Source organism: Chaetodon trifascialis, chromosome 21, assembly GCF_039877785.1.
Source record: "Chaetodon trifascialis isolate fChaTrf1 chromosome 21, fChaTrf1.hap1, whole genome shotgun sequence".
Taxonomy (NCBI): Eukaryota; Metazoa; Chordata; class Actinopteri; order Chaetodontiformes; family Chaetodontidae; genus Chaetodon; species Chaetodon trifascialis.
This window is the reverse complement of record NC_092076.1, coordinates 13,160,966-13,180,924: the sequence shown is the minus strand read 5'-3', so window position 1 is coordinate 13,180,924 and position 19,959 is coordinate 13,160,966. Positions and strand designations below refer to the sequence as shown.

Here is a 19,959-nt window from a genome sequence, read left to right as displayed (position 1 = left end):
CTTTCCCCTCTAGCTTGGATTCTTCAAGCGAGCCGTCTACTACCGCATAATGCCAAAGCACCAGGGGGTGAAAATTCGCAAGGCTGAACGCTATCAGTTCAATCTGGGATTTCAGGCTGAGGAGCCACAGAAAAAGTACTGGATCACCAACTGGACAGAGATGCAGCATTACTACTACTGAGGCCTTTACTTTGGACCCTGAACCGCTCACCATCACTCTGGTTTGACACAGGCCGAACAAAGAACATTGGGCACGGTCGAGCCACGTGGACTTGTGCATGGACCAACTATGGATAGTGCATTCAGTTTTTTTGTTTTGTTTTGTTTTTGTTTTTTTACTTCAGTAGATTTCAACTTTTCCAGTGCAATATGCTGAACATTTTGTTTCAGAGATTGTAATTTGTTAAGTATTTTTGATGAATGCGGTGTTGTACATTAGAATGTGGCTTGCATTCAAGAGCAAATTGTAAATTGTTTTGATTATGTCGCAAGTTTTTATGTACTGAACTGGTTTGCATGTATGTTTTCATTTCTTTTTTTCCCATTCTGAATCCTCTGAGCACAGTTGCTGCTCATTCATCATGCTGTTTTCCACCATGTCTGGTTTGCTCTCTAATCAGAGGAATGAGTCTATTGATTATCTCTGTGAGTGTATGTCTGTCCGCAGGCATCACTTTGTGGTCAGTGGTTGTAGTCTATGTAAGGGTTTTAACCTACAGTAGTCGTTTGGAAGATCACTTTGAAACTGCACTTAAAGTATGTTGACCAGCATCCACTCTGTTATGAGTGAACACACGTCTTTATGTGAGTGTCCATGTCAGTGTTTGGTGAGCAGACCAGCATCTCAAAGGCAGTTATGGTTGTGACGCTGACATCATATGCAAAAGAAAAGTGACTGTTTTTCAGGCCACGCAGAGAAATGATGTCCCTGTTTCAGGGAATAAATAGAGAACTGTAGAAAGATTGGCACTCACTGGTGAATAATACATTTTATAGCCCATCTGGACTTGTTTTAATTGGCTACGGTGAATTCCACAGCAAGAGTTGTCCAGTCACCCCTGCAACAAGTTGAAAAGCAATAGCTTCTAGTCTGTATGCAGAATTAGTCTTACAGTTGTATTGATGAGACAATAGGGGCGCACTTGATTATTATTTATTACACTGTCTTGTGTTATTTCAGTGAAGATATCTTCTCTATATCTGGATATCTTTCAGACAATATCACACACAGGGAGTCATGGACACTGGATTAAATAATGCATGAGACTATAGATGTCTGGAGACTGTAAACTCCAGCATAGATAGTCATGTTAAAAATTGTACATAGCAACAAGTCTTGTTGGATTCACTATTTGAATGAATGCATACGTCATTGGCCTTTGTTGTTTCACTGTCCCTGAATTTTGCATTTTTGTACGAGACAGTAAGCTGACACTTGGATTGTTTCAAGCCATTGTGGCCCCAGCTGAGGTCACCCTGCAGCTCTGGAAGTAGACTGGACCAGGAGAAGACCATTACTGAGCGGTCTCTGATGGGACTAAGTGTTGTCTTACCTGAGAGCTCACAGGTTGTGACCGTGGCTGCTGCAGAGGCTCCATTGACTCTGTGAGTGAAGAGTGAAGGGCTGAAACCAATGGCCAAGCTCTGTTCTATGTGGTGATGATGTTCTGTACTGTGCAGTTTCAATGTAATTAAATTGTTTTTAACAAACTTTTGTGTTTAATTGCTGCCCTCATTTTTTTTTCCATCTTGGAAGTATAGTGACATGTGGATGATTCATAAAAGGATATTTTTGAGGAGGTTGCCTATCATTCTCTGCCAAAGTTTGTTATGGGTGTTTATCCCTGGCTATGCATAGGTGTGTGCATCAACCTCAGCAGCTTCCCAGCTTTTTCAGTTTTTTAGATGTTGTATGAAGCAATATCTGATTGAAGATCAGTAAGCATGTTCTGTCATTTTAATGTCAGCAGGGACCAGAAAAACAGCAAACCATAAACCAAACCTGCACTGTCCCGTCAATTGCTCATAATGGTGAGTAATACTGTATGTTTGGGCCCTGTGAGTAAAAGCATATGTGTTATGTTCTACAGCGTGTTGATCTTATCCATCCATAGTTCATTGGAATGTATTTACCTCATATATACGATTCTGTCTGAATGCATAGGCAGAACACATATCCAATGTCTTTATTGTAGAAATGCTGAGGATCCAACAAAAAGCAACAAAATCAAATATTCCAAAATGCCTTCGCAATTACTGACTTCACAAACATTCATTGAAAATATTTCCTCCCAAATCATCAAATATTGCAAATAAATTACAAAATTGTAATATTCTTTTGCATAGGCAAAAAATAATTGGGCTCAAAGTGTTTACAATAAATATACAAGACTAGATAAGGAGGCAGACCAGAAAGAAAATCTAATTTGATCTGATGCACTTACAGTACAGAAAAACAGCAATGTTCACATTGAGGTCAGCACTGTGCTAGCTACAGTAAGTCAGGCCTTACTGCAGACATCACCTATCTCGTCCTTTTACTTGAGCTCCATTGTGGAAGAGGACTTTGAACGCTTTTTTGATTTCCTGTACTTGTAGGCCAATAGGATGGTGGTCAACAAGAAGAGCAAACCAAGGGCCAACAGGATCCACTGGCCAGCTATGGCAGCTGAGCTATCCAAACTCATACCAAGGAAGCTCACGTTACTGTTACTGTTATTGTTCTCGTTCTCGTTCTCGTTCTTAATTTCATCTGCGGGACATACACAAAAATAACAAGTAAGTACAATGCCGAGCTGATTGTTTTCCACTCACTCACAAACTCACTCATTCACATTTACCACATTTAACAAGCAGCAGTTTTAAAATCTAAAGCCTCAAACAAACCACAGCTAAAAGAGTAAAGCTGTTGTCTGGCAAAAGTAGACAGAATGCACAAGATGTTATTCTTCCTACCTGCAGATGGTACACATCAACATATCTTAATCGTAAACTGCTGCATCTGTTCTATTTCTTGCAAATCGACTGCACAAATTGGACTGGATGGGTCTGAGAGTGCAGCTGTGCAGCTTTGTAACTGTATGAGATTCAGGACATGTGGGTGCTTTTGTATCACTGATCTATTTTTGTTGATTCTCAACAAAGGTAGAGTACCTTGAGCCCTTTTGTTTCTACAGTGTAGTCTGAAGAAACAGTCTCTTTCTTCCACCTCCTTTATATTCTTTCTGCACTCTGTTATTCGTTTGTGCATCAAAATTCAGTTTTGCTCTCTTGATCTGCACACCAGCTGTGCTCTCTTTTCCCCCACCATCTCTTCCTAACACTCTCTTTCACTGTTGCTCAGAATCTCATCAATCTAATCTGCACACATGCTTTCAGCAGGATCTCATCAGTAAAACAAGAGGAGCAGGAGATAGATTTCACTGTAGGCCGCAGCAGGAAAAAAACAACATTAATGCTGCTGTGTGAAGACAATGCACCTTTTTTCTGGGAAGGAGTTCAGAAAACACTTGGCTGGGAGACTGGAAAACTTATTTAATGCAGATTTCCGGCAAATGCGGCTTGCCCACGTGCACATGCTTTTGTTTATGTATCTGTGGATGCATCAGAGTACGTGCATGCATGAATGTGATGGACATACCTGTACTTGAAGGTGTCCAATCGTAGTTGGGCCAGCCACGAACATCATTGTTCTTGCTGTTCTCTTTGTCCAGCCATTCAGTGAGAGGTTCGAAATACTTCTTGAGCGGCTCAGCACTCATCTTAGACTGGCCAGTGATCATGGCCATAGCCTTGGGCCAGGGCTTACTGAAGCCCAGCTTCATCATATTGCTGCAGGCATTAACACAGATCAGAGAAGGGGGTCAGCAGGCATGAGGATCAGTAGCAAGAGTGTGTTCTTGAGATAATTACACACATGGCATGCAGTATGTTTTAAGCAGCTGTCTGCACTGACAAATGCGAAAATCTTTCATGTCAGCTGTAGCAAAATAAAATAATTGCAAAATAAATGCAACGTATAATGTCAAATTTTTTAAAATATCGTTTCTGGTATCCATGTACATTAATGAAATCCATTTTGTAATACCTAACTATTTTTTGTGGATTTTTTGCATATCATTAGTTTTGTTAAGAGCAGGTACACCTGTGTGTGTGTACGGTAGGTGTGAGTACTAACCTCAGCAGTGTCCCAGCTGCTTTAGATTTGTGGATATCGCAGGTATGTAGAGAGCCATTGTGGCCGGCAGCCTTACACAGAGCCTCATGGAACTGAAACTGGATGATGAAGCTAACAAAGTACCTGGGTGAAGAGAGTTGAACATGTACTGTCAAGACTGTGGCTTTAAATTCCAGAAAAAAACACAGCAAAACACACACAGACAAAAAAAAACAAAAAAAAATGGCACATTTATTTCAATTGTGCATGTGATGGTGACTGATGTTTTAAACCATGTGAGTAAAAGCACATTAGCATCTATAGGGTGTTTATCTTATCTCTAGTGTCTTAAAGCAACTATCAGTCTGTCTGCGTTCTATTATCAAGGGACCCTGTTTGTTCTGCTGAATCTTGAATATTTACCTCACATAGGGCACATTAGCAGGGATGTGAAACTTTGCACCCGCATCGAAGTCTTCCTGGTTACGTGCTACAGGTGGACACAGGCCCTGGTACTTTAATCTGCAATGCAATACAATATAATCTAGTTCTCATTTACAAAAAATCATTACACAAGCTATAAATAACTTAATAACTAACATAGCTTTATTAATTCATTGTAACTTTTCTAGATGTTAAACACTGAACTTTGTGAAAATACTGGTGAACTTTACCTGAGGTTCCACCATTCTTTATTGTACTCAGTTGGTGGGATGCGTCCGTCAAATACCTTCCATCTCCACTGATCCATCAGGTAACCAAAAGGTAGGAAGGCGATCTTATCAAGTGCCATGCTCATCAGGAAGTTTATGTCACTCTCTAGATGAAGGGATACATACACCAAAATCATGAGCTGAATGCCGTGAGAAAACACCACATTTTTACAGAACTGTATTGCATTCATGGTCATGATCACTCACCGTAGTTGCTTTCAACTTTGTCCAGGAGACCAATGCTGTGCAGATGTTTGGGCGTAGACACGGACAGGGCGAGCACATCGCCAATGGCCTCATGGAAGCCAGGGTTTGCTCCATCACGGAAGGACACGGGCTGGTCTTTGTACTGAAGGAAGTATTGGACGTGGCCCATCTCATGGTGCACCGTGATCAGGTCATCCATAGTCACGACTGTACACTGTTTGATCCTGGAGACACAAACAAGGCCATGAAGAGCCTATGAACATTACATCTTCCTGGCTTCTGTGTACTTAATGCATGTATATGCTTGTGTGTGACTGGCTGTTTTGTGCCTTGGCTCCATACTTACTTCTTCTGCTGTACTCAGGTCTAAAGGTCCAAAGTTTTGAGTAATGTTTCTGTATTAAATTTAGGCCAGACCACCACACCATCAAAGCATCAAAGCATGAGAGCCTACCAATTAGTTTGTTTCTGAAAGATGTATTTTACCTGAAGTCTTTTCGGTTATAGAAGTCCCATGCAGAGGCATGACACACCACCTGCCGTCCATCAGATGGCTTCTCCAACATGGACTTGCTCCAGAACTCGGGTGGCATTGGCAAAAGACCCAGAGAGGTGAAGAAATCGTCTGATTCCCTGAACATTCTACTGGCGTTCCAGCCCTGAATGGGAAAAAAAGGCGAAGAAGTGAATGTATGTGTGTGCACATATAAAGAGTTTTGCAGGCAATGAAATATTCAACATTTGAAAAAGCAACAGTAATGTTTAAAAAAATAGATGACTGTACAAAGTGTAAACAAAAAACTAAAAGGATAGGAGGAAACATTCTTGTTCCCCTTGAAATTATGTACACAGTCGATTCATGTGTTAAGTACACTTCATGTCAGTTATGAATGACTGCTGCTTTTTGCTGGTTTATGCAGTGCAAGCCTCTGTATTTATCCTCATTCTGCTTGATCCCCCACTTTGGAACAAATCTGAGTATTTTCCGTGAAACAAACTGATCCTTGACCTCGAAAGCTGCATGCAGAATGGTGGAAGAATGCATGGGTGTGTGTTCTTTGTGTGTGTCCTTCTATATTCATGTGTGGAGTGGTGATCATTATGCAACAGCTGGTTGATGTGTTCATTCACCTTTGCCACCATAGCTGGAGTGGCGTCAACCTGCGTGGCATCTGGGTACGGTATGACCAAATCCATTATGCCAGACCACGTCTGTGCCCACATGTTGCCTGAAGGGACAGAAGACAGCATTCATATATTATATTTCTACATCTAAAGACTTACGGGCACGCCGTTCTCCGCCTTGCCAGTGTTAAACCAAGTAGGATTTGTTACTGTGTTAGTCCAATCCCTAACCGTGCGGAACTGTCACACGCAATCTCATGCTTGACGCCTCTGAAAGCAAATTAAATCCCACCTAAATCCAATTGCATCTACAGCCAACGACAGAATGCCAATAGAGAGTTAGGCTAGAGTGTTAGAATCCTTTAAATTCCATAGTGCAATACGGACTGAAGGGTGGTTTGGGCCTGTGATCTTAGCCTCAATTCCTGAAAGCCCAAAAGTTCCTTCTTGTTACTTACCAAGCAAATGAGCAGGAATGGGTCCCTTCAAGTCAATGTGCTCAGCGCCATATTTTTTGTACAGAGCCCTGCGAACATAGGCGTGCAGATTCTGATAGAATGGCTCCATCTCCTTCCACAGAGCCTCCAGATCTTCCTCGAAGGTGGGGCTTTCATACAGGGAGCGCCAAAAAGCCCCATTGTCAGAGTGACCTATAGAGAGCACCAGGACAAAAACATTCATCAGTGAATCAGACTCTGGGTCTGTATGCTGGCAAATGCAGTTTTATGCAAACATGTCCTTCGAGAAAAGAATTAGATGAGAATCTTAAACCACTTCTAAGATTCTGAAGCTATTGCTAGCAACTGGTTAGCTTAGCAGAAAGACTGGAAACAGGGGGTAACAGCTAGCCTGGCTGTGTCCAAATCTGCTAACCATGTGCCAGACTGCTTCTTGGCTGAAGACCATGTTGTAAGCAACCAGCAGAGACTCCAGCAGAGACTTAAGTAACATACTGGTCCCAACCAAGAAATAATGTTCTTAGATTTCAGTCTCTATACCAATTAAACAAACAAGATATAAGTTGCTCAGACTAGCACAAAGACTGGAAACAGGGGGGAATAGCTAAACTAAGCTAACTGGTTGTTCACATTAGTTTTACCATAAAAACATGAAAGTAACTCTCAGTAAGAAGAGTGTAAGTGTATTTCCCAAAATGTCGACTCCATATAGCCCAGGCAATTGAAATTGCCCAGTTGCCATTGTGAATATGTACTGATGGAACTGTGTTACAATTGCTTCTTTGACTGCTCTCTCCTGCTCTCCATGGCCCACATCCTTGTATTTCTCAAGCCAAAGAGAACAGGAAGAATCTCAAGCTGGATGTGAAATTACTCTTCAAAGGTCATACCATTGAGTCTGGCAGCTTCGTTGGCCAGTTCAACATATCTCTCGTAATCCTTGCTCAGCACTTTGCCGGCAGAATCTCTCCATCCTTTCCATGCAAACAACAATTCGTCATAATCCCTGGACTCTGCCATGATCTTCTGGAGATCTGAAACACAGCACATTCTTTCATTACACAAACTTTACCAACTGTAACACAACGGAGAATTCATGGTGTCTTTTTTTCAGATTTCAAAGTGATAATTATTGCACCTATTACAGTTATTACATTATTTCATAGGAACATTTACTTCATTATTCATTTTAATTCAAATAGAGTCAAACTCTCCCTATTAGGATTGGCATCTATTCCATAGTCTTACCTGGATCCAGTTGATAGCACGTTCCATCATCTCTGCAGACCTTAGCCGTACTGTATGCAGTCTCCATTTTGGATAGGAGAGTGTTGTACTGAAAAGGTAAGGGCATCCAACAAGCATTAGATACAACTGATCCCAGCCAGCTCTCTGAAGAGTGTTCAGGTGGAGAGAGGAGGGTATGAGGATGTCAGAAAAACTCTAAAAAGTGAAAGTCAGAATCACTGAACAATGTGTTTAATTGGCATGCTGACAGTCACTACTTGTTTTTGATTGCACCAGCGTTGAGTCGCTAGCACTTGTTCAACAAATGTATTCCCTCTTGCAAAGTCTGCAGGCTGACATGAGCTAGCTGAGGCTTTCCCACATAACTCAGCAAATATACTATCTCTGCCTCCAGAGCAGCTCTGTTTTAAAGAAATATTTGAAAAACAAAAACTCTGTCCTCCACACCTCTGTCAGTTTTGATGGGTCCAGTGCCGCCCTCTCAATGTCGCTGAGTTTTTTCATGATGCGTTTGACCGAGCTGTCCTGGAAGTCCGTGGTGTCAAACTCACGGGCCTTCTTTCCATACTCCAGGGTGTGGTTTGACATCTCCAGGTTCTTCTGAAGCTGAAGAGGAGTAATGCATACTCTTTATTTTTTCTATTTTCACATTTTGTGTCAGCGTAGCAGGGAGATTGGTTGAATGAATGGGTGGATGGATTGATCGACAGGTTAAAAACTGCACAAATTGGTACTTTTGTACATGAAACAATGCATACACAGGTTGATTAGTGAGTGATTTAATCAACTCTTGATTCATTGACACGTTTGATTAAAAAATTGCATATCAATGCACCTTAATGCTCAAAATCAACACAAGATGCAACAGTCATTTGAATGATGTTAAAGAGATCTCAGTGGAGTCGGTCAGTCAGAGGGTCTCACCATTGCCTCCTCATTTTCTTTGTTGATATCGGTGTTGTACTTCCAGGAGGCCTCAGTGTAGGTGTTCCACACCACCTCAGCTGTGCGGTTGTACTCTTCTAGTAAGTTCTTTGCATCCTGCTCATTTGTATTCTTGTCTGGGCACACAAGTAAAGGGACAAGTTAGCCAAAATGCAGGATGCCTACTGTAAATAAAGATCCACCTCAATAAATCTGAAACATACTATCACATTTCACAAAATTACCGCCTGTGAATTGTGATTAGATGTGTAAACACCGCAGGCCCTTCCTGTTTTCAGTCGTTCTCTTCAAACGGAATAGAAAGCTGTACTTTTTTCTTTGTGTGCATGCAGAGAAGATCTTGGAACAGGCTGCGAGAAATTTTACAAAGACAGAAGAAACAGTTTGCACCACATCTAATCCATCCTGCACAGCCACAATTTTCTTTTGTTACATCCTTCTCTGACATAACGTTAATGTATTTCAACTTCTATTCTATCCTGCATTTTGTTTGTCATTCAGTTTGAGCAACACTGTCAGGTGTGCTTCAAGATTTTCATTAAATAAATGTCTGTTAAGTCACTATCTATTGCCAAATGAGGTACTGTAACACAATGGTGATTAAGCGTGTGGCCCATTGCTGAAAGTATTGCAAATTTTATGTATTTGCAGCATTATGAACTGTGTGCCAGTTTCTACAGTCCCAGAAAAAATGCTGTATTCAGTTAATGCTAATGCAAACTGAACATTTCCTCCTGCTACAGCTTCATGTTGAAAGCACTTAAATGGCAAAACACAAGTTGACTTTTACAGAGGCAGGAATTGCATAGTATTTGTCACTGAGCTTTGCACTGAGTTGTTCATCAAAAATGTGTCAGTGATCAGTTTGGAATATCGCAGAGAGTGATCTGTGAGATGAAGAGCTACAGGCTGCAAACGTCAGAATTTCAGGGCAACTCTTCACTAATTCTTTTACTTTTAAATCAAATGTTGTTGGCCTGTAACAACTTTTGAAATACAGAAGTATTGTCTTTTTTAAAATTCAAAGATTTTCTAAAGAAGAAAAGTAAATCATCTCGATTTTGAAAGCTGTAAGAGTTTGAGATTCTAGTTTCAAATTTCAAAAACTTTACATTTTGAGACTGAAATCTTAAAGATTGCACTTTAAAGTTTTTTCTTACTAATGTCCTCAGGGTAGCTCTCAGGGACGGGGGGGATCCAGTCAAAATCAGGCCATCCCAAAGTCTCATTCGATTTTTTATTTTGTTCTTCCAGCCAGTCAATAATGGGTTTAAAGTATGTCATCAGCGAGTTGGCATTCAACTTGTTGGTGCCTATAGCATCCTGGAGCACCTTGGGCCAAGTCTCTGAAGAGCCAGCTTGAAGAATTTTCCTGGAGGAGGTAGAATGAAATTGTATTACACATCACCACTTGTATAAACCATTATTCATGCTCTGTGTAATGAACAATGGGGGTCTAATCATATTACTAACTTTAAAATGGCCCCTGCTTCTTTGGAGTTGTAGATGTCACATGTGTGCAAGGGACCGATGTGCCCGGATGCATTGCACAGTTTTTCATGAAGCTGGAACTGCAGGATGAAGCTGACAAAATACCTGCAGGGGGACAGAACTGCTTTGTTACCTCTTCAGTGCATCACACTGGCACTACTACTTTTAAACATTTTCAAAAGATTTCACTGAAAGTAAAAAAAGACAGAAATCATTATATGACCTTATAAGCAGATGACATCATACTTGAGAGGTCAGAAACAACTGATTAAAGGTTGCTACAACTATGGATAAATTGAGTTTAAATGTGTTTTTATATTCTCTACTTTTTGATAAAGACCTTTCATACTTCAATACACTGACTACAGGACTACTAAACCCTAAGTTTCAATGATAAGAATGTTGTAGTGTGTGTCTTTCAGCAGCCACTACACAAAACATGTTTGCCTGCTTTAAGTAAGTGTGTGTTTAACTGTCATTCCCCACATTGTTAAAGAAACAAGCTGGGGTCAGAGGCTTTTCTTATAGAGCCTCCTGCCTCTGCAACAAGCTTCCTGCTATTGTAGGGTTGTTGTATTGTCTAAAAGCACACTCAAGTGCCAGTAATTCAGGCCAGATTGCAACACGCAATACCTTAATTCCCAGCACACCAGCCATTCCTCCATGTTTAGCCACTTTACCGTGTAATATCCCTGGTATCCTCATCTGCTCGTGCAGGCATGTACACAAACTGATTCTGCACTGAAAAGGTGATGGCCCAAATTTATGGAACTAAAACTGTAAAGCGATTATATCTTTGGTGTTTCTTTTAAGCACTGTGACAAGTCTGTATGGCTAAAACAATAAACAGGTGGCTGGAAATATAACAACATAGTGGTGAGGCTGAACAGAACACTACCTGATGTATGGTGTGTTTCCAGGGATGTGGTATTTCGCCCCAGGGTCAAAGTACTCAGATGAACGCTTGATTGGTGGGCAGATGCCTTGATATTTTGTCCTTTAAAATGAAATGGAGACAGAGATTTAGAACACACTGGCGTGGGTTGTATAACTCAGACATGACGTGTGGAAAAATATTCAGCCTATAATGAATGTTTTGTGTATCTGCTAAGTGTCAGCTGGGCATGGGTGCTCTTTTTCCAGCAGCTTCCAAGACGCACACGCTCACACACTTAATTGTGAATGCAGTTAGTACAACAGTGGTCTTCTATTGTTGTTACAGAGCAGCTCAACTGTTGGGGTGGGATTAGTCTCAGCATTTGTAAAGGATTTATTTATTTTAGTTATGGATTATCAGTCAGTCACTGAGTGTTACATTGAAGCAGTGATTTTCATAGCAATATATTAAACGCCAATGTGAAAACAATGTGACAGTATGAAAGGGGTCAGAATTATCATCTGACTCTGCAGCTCCCCTTGACTTTACAGAGCTTCAGAGCGACTCTCAGCTCAGTCTCGCCACTCTCATAGCACTGTTTTTGGCTGCAGCAGGCTGTAGGCTATTTTCAGCCAATAAGCTCTAAAAGCCCACTCTATCATTACACTACCTGCTCAGCACCAAACAACAGACAGACACCAACAAGCAGGGGAACACAGTGGAGCTTTTAGCAGCTACAGAGCCAGATATCAAGAGATGGTAGAGACCAAAAATAGAGAATGAATACTGGACTTCCATTCATCAGGTGGCAAGAAACACAAACACAAATAAATTCTAATGATAATGATAACTGCTGGATGTTCACCCACAGTGATGATTTGAGAGCTTAGCTTAGCTTCAAACTGGGAACAGTGGAAAACAGCTAGCCTGGCTCTGTAAGTATATCAAGCTTATGCATAAGAGCCTACCTGAGGTACCACCAGTCAGCGTTGTATCGTTCTACAGGGGTCTGTCCACTGAATACACCCCATCTCCACTGGTCAATGAGGTAGCCAAAGGGAAGGAAGGCTATCTTCTCCAGAGCCATTTTTAACAGGTAGTTGGTATCAGTTTCTGGAGAAACACAACGCCACATTTGATTTCAGCATTTGATGATGAATAAAATGTTCAAGGCTTCATGTGATTCCCTAATGTTTGCAATTCATCCACATCTGTTCAGTGGGAGGGTATTTCAGTGGCTTGGACTTTATTTATGTCTGCCTTTGTCTCTTTACCGTTGTCAGAGGTAGCAGAATCCAACAGACCAATGGCTTGCAGATGTTTGGGTGTGGAGACGGAGAGAGACAAAACATCGCCAATGGCCTCATGAAAACCGGGATTAGCTCCACGACGGAAGCCCACAGGCTGGTCCTTGTACTGCAAGTAATACTGGATGTGCCCCATCTCATGGTGTACAGTAAAGAGCTGCTCCATTGTTACTGTGGTGCACTGCTTGATTCTACAGAGGATGAAACATCAACATAATTAATCACATTACATCACACAATCATCAAACAGCTCTCATGTAGCCAAATCTGTTAATTTTACCTGAAGTCTTTGCGGTTATAAAAGTCCCAGGCAGACGCATGGCACACCACCTCTCGATTATCAGGCTTCACCAACATGGATTCATCCCAGAACTCCTGAGGCATCGGATCTAAACCCAGAGACGTAAAAAACTCCTCTGCCACACGAAACATGTGTGTGGCATTATAGCCCTGTGAAGAGGAAACAGTCACAGAAATCACAATTCAGTGTCTTCCTGCAGTCCATCCTACTGGCAGAAAATCTTTCCCCCATACTTACATCTTTGACCATTCTATCAGTCACATCCAGGTTGGGTTTCTCAGGAAATGGGATCATCATATCATAAATATTGTTCCAGGTCTGGGCCCACATATTTCCTGCAGGCAAGGAAGAAAACACTTAAATAACAATTAGAACTTCTTATGTGATACTCCACTTAGAGGCACTGTAGGAAATGCCTCACATGCTCACAAAACAACTTGCCATGGTGTTTCTCCATCTTAATGTGTGATTACAACACTTTTATTAAGTTACGAGTGTTTATATTAAGTACTATTAACTTCCTTCATTATAGAGCAGGTTGAGTTGTGGTAAATGAGCATTATATTTGGGGATGGGTTAGATGAAGTCTCAGGTGGTGAAATATCGAGATTTGTTCTTTGATTTGATCAAATTTTTAGTAGTAGTCTCTTTTGCCTCTTTCTGACACTTCACACATGCTATCTCAGTGACAGCTCTTACAGACCAGAAGATTGACTGGACATGGCGGAAAGTCTTAAACTTTCCAAAGTGACAAAGGGGCAATTGCTGGATTAAATGTTGGCAAAGTGTGTTGTATGTAAAATCCACATTTAGTGTGTCTTAAAACTGATTATATTGGTCCTGATAAAGAAAGACACATGATTGTTGTCCTCTGTGTGGCAAGATGCAGCCATGGTGCATACATAAGGCATGCTTTTCACATAACATAGCAAGAAAATAAAATACAAATTAGGGGCATAGAAAAATAAATACTCTCTCCTGCTCTGACAAATAAATAAATAAACAAAAAAAACAGACCACCCTCTCGTTCATGGCTGTCAGCAGACAGACAGTGTATATTAGCAACATAAAATGTTCTGCTGTACCTAGCAGGTGAGCAGGGATGGGTCCTTGAAGGTTGATGTACTTGGAACCGTACTGGTCGTAGAGTTTGCGGCGCACAAAGGCATGCAGGTTCCTGTAGAGCGGTTCAATGGTCCTAAAGAGTTCTTCAAGATCCTGTACAAAGGTGTCACTCTCATACCAAGAGCGCCATTCAGCTCCAGTGTCCGCAAATCCTGAACAGGACAAAATGTTAGTGTTCTTTCTCTCTATTTCTCTCTCTCTCTCTTCCTCTATAAGGATGAATTAGAATTGTGGACCTTGTGGTCTCAGTGTCGAAGGTTAAGGAAGAGCTCTTACCATCAGCTTGAGAGGCTTGGTTGCTGAGTTTCACAAATTCTGAGAAGGGTTTCTTAAGCGGTACACCTGCTGCTTTATGCCATTCATCCCAAACGTACAGCAGCTTCTTGTAGCTCCTGGAGCTGGCCATGATATCTGTGATTTCTGCATAATGAAAAACATTCAACACATCCTCAGATGTAAAGAAAATGATGGAATATGAAGTTTTTCCTAAAACAATCAGGTGTATTGGTGTCAATATGACTTTATGTTCTCAGCAGGAAAAGGGCAGAACAGACATTATCCAAGAGATTAGCTTTGACAGCTCCATGATAGTCTGAGCGCCATGTAAAACAACATTTATCTTCAGAATGCCAGAAGGAGGAAATGAAGGTGAAGGAAAGGAGATTGTTGAAGACTAAAGAAGATGATTAAAGTGGTGGAAAAGCTGACAGTGTTTGTTATCATAATGACATCACATTCTTTGTGAGGGGATGTACCACATACTTTGAATAACCCTGTTCCACTTTAGATGATTTGCAAGATCAACAAACCAACAATCATTATGGGAACTACATCTTAACAACATTAAATTAGCTTCTTTATGTTTACAAGTGTTCATTCTAAGTAGAAAGAAATGTTTTTGCTCTCTAGTTGTACTGTGTATGTTGGAAAGGATTTCTCACAATTATTTTTGGCAGAAAAACACAGAGCCATTGTTCACAATACATGCGGCAGTGTTAAAAGCTACTGACTGCTGCTACTGCTGTTTCTATAGCTTTTTTACTCAACACTCATGGACACATCCATAACACTTCCTTTGGAGACCTCTCTGAAGTAATTTGCCCATCCTGTTTCTTTTCCAAGAACAGATAAGATCTGAACCACTTACAACTGTTTTTCTTTCTACACTTCCCCTCCACAATGTTGTTTGCTCCATATTCCTAAACATTGCTCCATTCCTGTTTTCCTTTTTTTTTTTTTTTTTTAATGCTAACTAATAACTCCAAAACATCTATGCCACATACTTCAAGCATTGCAAGCCTCAAACTGAGCATTTAGTCTGTATTTACTCACCAGGTTCCAGGCTCCAGCTTACACCTGGCTCTGGATGCACCTTGGCTGTTGAATAGATGCTGTCCATTTCACTGAGACGTTCATTATACTAGAGACAAGAAAAAGAGATGTGAAGTCAGTCTATGATGTTCCAAAGAAGTCAGCACTAATACGGTGGCAAAAAATGACCAGAACTCACAGCAAATGTCCCAGTTCATGAACATGAAATAGAAACAAACCTGCTGTCTTTCTTCCAGAGGCAAGTTGGCAGCTCCCAGTATCTTGATCTTGGCCATCAGTTTCTGGTCTTTTTCCGCAAGAGAGCTGGTGATGTCGTTGGTGAAGACCTTCTTGGCTTTTGACCCCCATTCAAATGCGAAGGCCTGCTCTTCTAGGGATGCTTCTACCTAAACATGAGAGGAGGAGGAAATGAATGAAAGCAATACACTGAAGCTTTTCATGTCTGCAAATACTCAATCAATTTTACAATCTAAAATGTAAAGACCTACCAAGAGGGGATAATGAATAAGTAGCATCAGTCATTTAGATTCTTTATGTCTTAAAACATGTTGTTAGACCAAGCAAGGTCTGCAGTGATACTGGCACAGGGGCAGACTTGATTAGCTTTATCAGGATGTATATACATATATTGTAAATCAGTCCATCACTCAGTCCAGACTGAAAAATCTTGGATGGATAGTTATGACATTCATGGTCCCCAGAGGATGAAGCCCAGTGACTTACAGTTAGGGTTTAGTTTGGTTTTCTTAACATTGGTTAATACAGCCTGTTACAACCCAACTCGCTAGCCAGCCATAACACAGCCTCATAGAGCCTCTAGCGTGGCCGTGCGCACTTGTTATTCAACTCCTATACCTACAACATGTCTTCATTTATGGCTTAATATGTTCTTTGACAGTTGTACCAGCACATCTTGCCCCAGGGATCAATAAAGTGTTCTTTCTGTGTATTGAGAGCAAGGACAGAAACAGAATAACCCTTCCTCAAGGACAATATTGTTAAAAAATGTCTTTGTATCAAGCACACATGTTCATATATGGCCTCCCTGAATCTCGGGTGCTTTTCTTTATAGCACTCTGCAAGGTCATGGATGCACTGTAGGCCCTCTAAGTCCATAATGACAGCGCTGGAAGAATGGATGGAGTCAAGGCTACTGTGGAACATTGCACAGACAATATGTGTTTCACATTGATTTTCAACATGATGAACTACAGCTGTTGTTGCAGTACTATGTGTTATTGTAAATTATTGTGTTGCAGCTCCATACTTTGTGTCAGGTTAAAAGGAAGACATGCAAACCACAGTTGGGGAAAATATGTGTAAACACACTGACGCCATTGTAACAACAGAGCAATGACTTAGTGCCCACAGCTCACTACTTGCTCAACACACATCCTGATCAAACGGACAGGACAGTAGCTTCATTCCACAAATGTTTTCATTAAAGTCTTTATCTTTCTTTCCCAGCCTTCACTAAAATAACAGGCAGCAGGAGGGAAAACTGGTGACAGTGAGGTGAAGTATTAACTCTGACCTTTGAGCTCTTCCTCTCAATCTCTGTCTTTTTCCCAATCGTTTTCTCACCCATCCATCTGCCCAGATAATCACATTCTCAGCCAAAGAAACAAAGTGAGAATGAGGCTGATTTTCTTTCCCTCAAAGTTTCTTCCCAAAATGAGCTCACACATTGGTCTTTGATTGTTAGCTTTTAAGGTAAATACAATCAAGTTAGTAATGGTGTTATTTGAAGACATTTGTATTTGAGAACAAAAATGTGCTTGGTTGTTTCCAAAATGGATTTATGGTATTTCAAAATGAAACCCCCACAGTGTAGGTAATTCTCAAACTTCATATTCAAGTCGTGTGAAAAGGCATGTATGGCAGTATGCAGGGAGATGAATGACTGAGCCTCAGGTCTGAATGTGACACTTGAAGGCGGCTGTTTTTTCATTGCAGGGTTCAAAGGACATCAGTCATTGATATCCACTCTTGTCGGTTTTTATTCAGCATGATTAGAAGCTTGTGAGCTGATCCTTGTTCTGTTTGATCCTCTGCACGTCAAACCTGAGCCTCATTTGCACTGAGACCAAATCACCCTCACCTCTGAAGCTGCATGGGCTGAGGAGGAAGACTGTGTGCATATGCATGTTGGCTTTAAATGCATGAGCAGAGTGCATTTAATGTTGGTGATTTAATCTGCAATTTTGGTGTCGTAATTTGAATTAGGTGGACTTCCAGTGCAGCGTCAGTGGAATGCTAACATTATAAAACTGAAGCATGGAGTTGCTGTGATCCCCCTTGCTGCCAGATCAGATGGAGCTCAGTGCTCTGATCCACTTTGATCTCCATCTTTGAACTGCCCAGAAAAAAAAAAAAAAAATCATGCTCATACATGACAACTTGAAGCCTACTCATCTTTCACCTTACATCTCCGACACATTCGGGAGAGCAGAACAAATTCTGCAGCCTGACCCTGTTGTTGACACTGGTGCGGATCGGGGGGGGGGGGCAAATCTACACCTGTTCAATGTGTGAGGAGAGCAGCGCTCAAAGCCCGGATAGCGTTCTGAGATCCTGTTGTGACAGCTGTCCAAGCACACACCCTGAGTGACTCCTTTGGATGATTTGCTTTCATGAGTTTATATATGAGTAAGCTTGTATTGCTTGCACTCATCCATGAATATGAGTGTGCGGACTCTTGCATGCACAGGCAAGTCAATATCACACTTCTACAGTTTCATCAGCTCCTGCAGCCTCCTGCTTGGCTGCCCGTTTCTCCTGCTTTATTGTCGGTGTCCTGTCTGCCTTGTCTTCAATGCTGATGCAAATGGGCCTTAGGCATATGGCGAGATAAAACTGCAAAACCATTTCAGTCTGCTATTAATGTAATGTCTCATATCTTGCGTCTGGTGAGGTATTTTATTTGCTGTGAGTATTGCCACATTGGACCATAAAAACCTAATGTGTGTAAAACTGCATCCTGTAGCAGGTGTATCCATCTGAAGAAACTGTATTAAGCAGAAAATATCATAAAAGAGACAGTTAAACTAATAAATAGCCAACATAAAAGCACATAAGACCCCCTAGCAATGTATTCAAAAGTTGAAGACGTTCACACCGCAGGCACTAAGATCTGTTTTATATTTCCAGTAACACACAAGCTGAGTTGGCCGTGCTGGGAGGAAACTGAGCATGTATTTCTGGAGAGAGATGAATAGGGGTGATCTCCAAGTCAAGCAGGGCTCAGCTCCACAGAAAGCCTTGACCATGCATTCATTAATGGTGACAAGGTGCCAGTATTGACAAGAAATGATCTATACGGGCCAAATTTACATCAGATGTGAGTGAAAAGTTCAGCTAACATGTTATCCTCTAAGCCCCAGACTCCAGGAGATGTCTTACCTGAAGTTTGGAGTTGTGGTCCGTTATGTTGGTGTTGTAGTTCCAGCTGGCAAGGACGCTGCTAAATAACACCTCCTCTGCAGTGGCGTTGTAGTCTTGAAGGAACAGCTGTGCTTGCTCTGTGGTGCCTGTATAGGTTCCTGGCTTCCATTCTTGTCGCAGAGCCTCAGAAAGTCCCAAGGCTGGCAGCAGCAGCAGGACCGTCCACACAGACCTATCCACACTGGTGCCCATGGCTAGCCTGCACCAAGGAAAGAGTGGAGGAGAAAACTGGAAATGAAAGAGCTGGGAGCTAAAAATACTCTTGTTCCAGTGAAGTGAGTGTACACCTTCCCCCTGAAGCTCTTGTCTCATCTACTCCTGAACTGCACCCTTCTGAGCCTTCCAGCTTGACTGCTGGTTAAATGCACAAAAGCCAAAGCAAGCTTCTTTTAAAGTGCCAGTTTAACCCAGCCCACACTCCTCTGCAGCCTTCCCTCTTAGCACTTTACAGCACTGGACATATTTCCTCCCAGTTCCCTTCCTCACTATCTTTCCCCCCCTCTCTTCTTGTGCTGTTTACCAGTCTGTCAGGGTACAGAGGGCTGGCAGTATGTCTGATAAGATCCAAGTTTCTATAAATGTAGCAGATGAGAGATAAGATATGACACCAGTGTGGTGTGCCTGTCTGCTTGCCTGCCTGTAGGGTGGCAGATCCTCAATAACCGGCACTGGAGAGTCGAGGAGGGACTCCACGTACTTTGCTCTCAGTTCCCGCCTTCAGCTTGGTGACAACAGAGGCAGCGGGGGGAGTTATAAAGACAGGGCTGGAAGAGAGAGGGGGGATAAAAACGATGGGGTGTGACAGGATTGAAGGTTGAAGGTTGAAAGGGCTGTAAGAGATTAGCAGAAGAAGTCAGATAGAGACATGACGGGGAAAGGGGCTCAACTAGAGTTGTGTCTTTGATACTCAAGATAAGATAAGATAAGATAAGATAAGATAAGATAAGATAAGATAAGATAAGATAAGATATACTTTATTTATCCCACCATGGGGGAAATTCACGTTACAGCAGCAGCAAGACAGAGTGCAAGAAGTCAGAGGATTTTTATACTCAACCTGAGTTTTATACAGCGGTGCTTTCTCTCCCTCATCAGAGGACTAGAAACTTGTGTCAAATTGTTACAAAAGGAAACTGTATTTCTCATGAGGTCAGCAAAAAATAAATTTTCTGGTGATCAAAAATCTGAGAAAACCACCCAGAAATTATTTCTGACAGGTCTTTTTAAAGA

The 19,959-nt window shown here is 41.5% G+C and overlaps 2 protein-coding genes across 3 annotated transcripts in view; one reads left to right on the top strand and one right to left on the bottom strand.

Moving 5' to 3' along the window:
• The window catches only part of itga3b (integrin, alpha 3b), a 28,443-nt gene extending 27,552 nt beyond the window's left edge, over window positions 1-891 (top strand). For both annotated transcript variants that reach the window (XM_070989857.1, XM_070989858.1), the window contains one exon: window positions 14-891. In XM_070989857.1, the coding sequence (XP_070845958.1) occupies window positions 14-181 (168 nt within the window). In that variant the 3' untranslated portion in view covers window positions 182-891. The remainder of the gene's footprint in view (window positions 1-13) is intronic.
• Window positions 892-2,268: 1,377 nt separating this feature from the next.
• Window positions 2,269-19,106, bottom strand: ace (angiotensin I converting enzyme (peptidyl-dipeptidase A) 1). Its single transcript, XM_070990460.1, has 26 exons — window positions 18,688-19,106; window positions 15,504-15,671; window positions 15,286-15,373; window positions 14,230-14,373; window positions 13,914-14,105; window positions 13,066-13,163; window positions 12,808-12,977; window positions 12,495-12,718; window positions 12,189-12,333; window positions 11,242-11,340; window positions 10,326-10,448; window positions 10,013-10,224; window positions 8,832-8,968; window positions 8,355-8,513; window positions 7,908-7,995; window positions 7,550-7,693; window positions 6,660-6,851; window positions 6,208-6,305; window positions 5,563-5,735; window positions 5,077-5,300; window positions 4,831-4,975; window positions 4,580-4,678; window positions 4,178-4,300; window positions 3,641-3,831; window positions 3,334-3,346; window positions 2,269-2,712 (listed from the first exon to the last, which is right to left on the bottom strand). The coding sequence occupies exons 1-26, from the start codon at window positions 19,039-19,041 to the stop codon at window positions 2,538-2,540; spliced, it is 3,978 nt and encodes a 1,325-aa protein (XP_070846561.1). The 5' UTR covers window positions 19,042-19,106; the 3' UTR covers window positions 2,269-2,537.
• Between the last annotated feature and the right edge of the window lie 853 nt (window positions 19,107-19,959).

Coding starts and splice junctions, on each gene's coding strand:
- ace (XM_070990460.1), bottom strand. CDS start 19,041: ATGAGACAAGAGCTTCAGGGGGAAGGTGTACACTCACTTCACTGGAAC. Junction 10,225..10,325: donor GAAGCAGGGGCCATTTTAAA/GTTAGTAATATG, acceptor TACCTCCTCCAG/GAAAATTCTTCAAGCTGGCT. Junction 3,832..4,177: donor GCAGCTGGGACACTGCTGAG/GTTAGTACTCAC, acceptor TAATGCCTGCAG/CAATATGATGAAGCTGGGCT.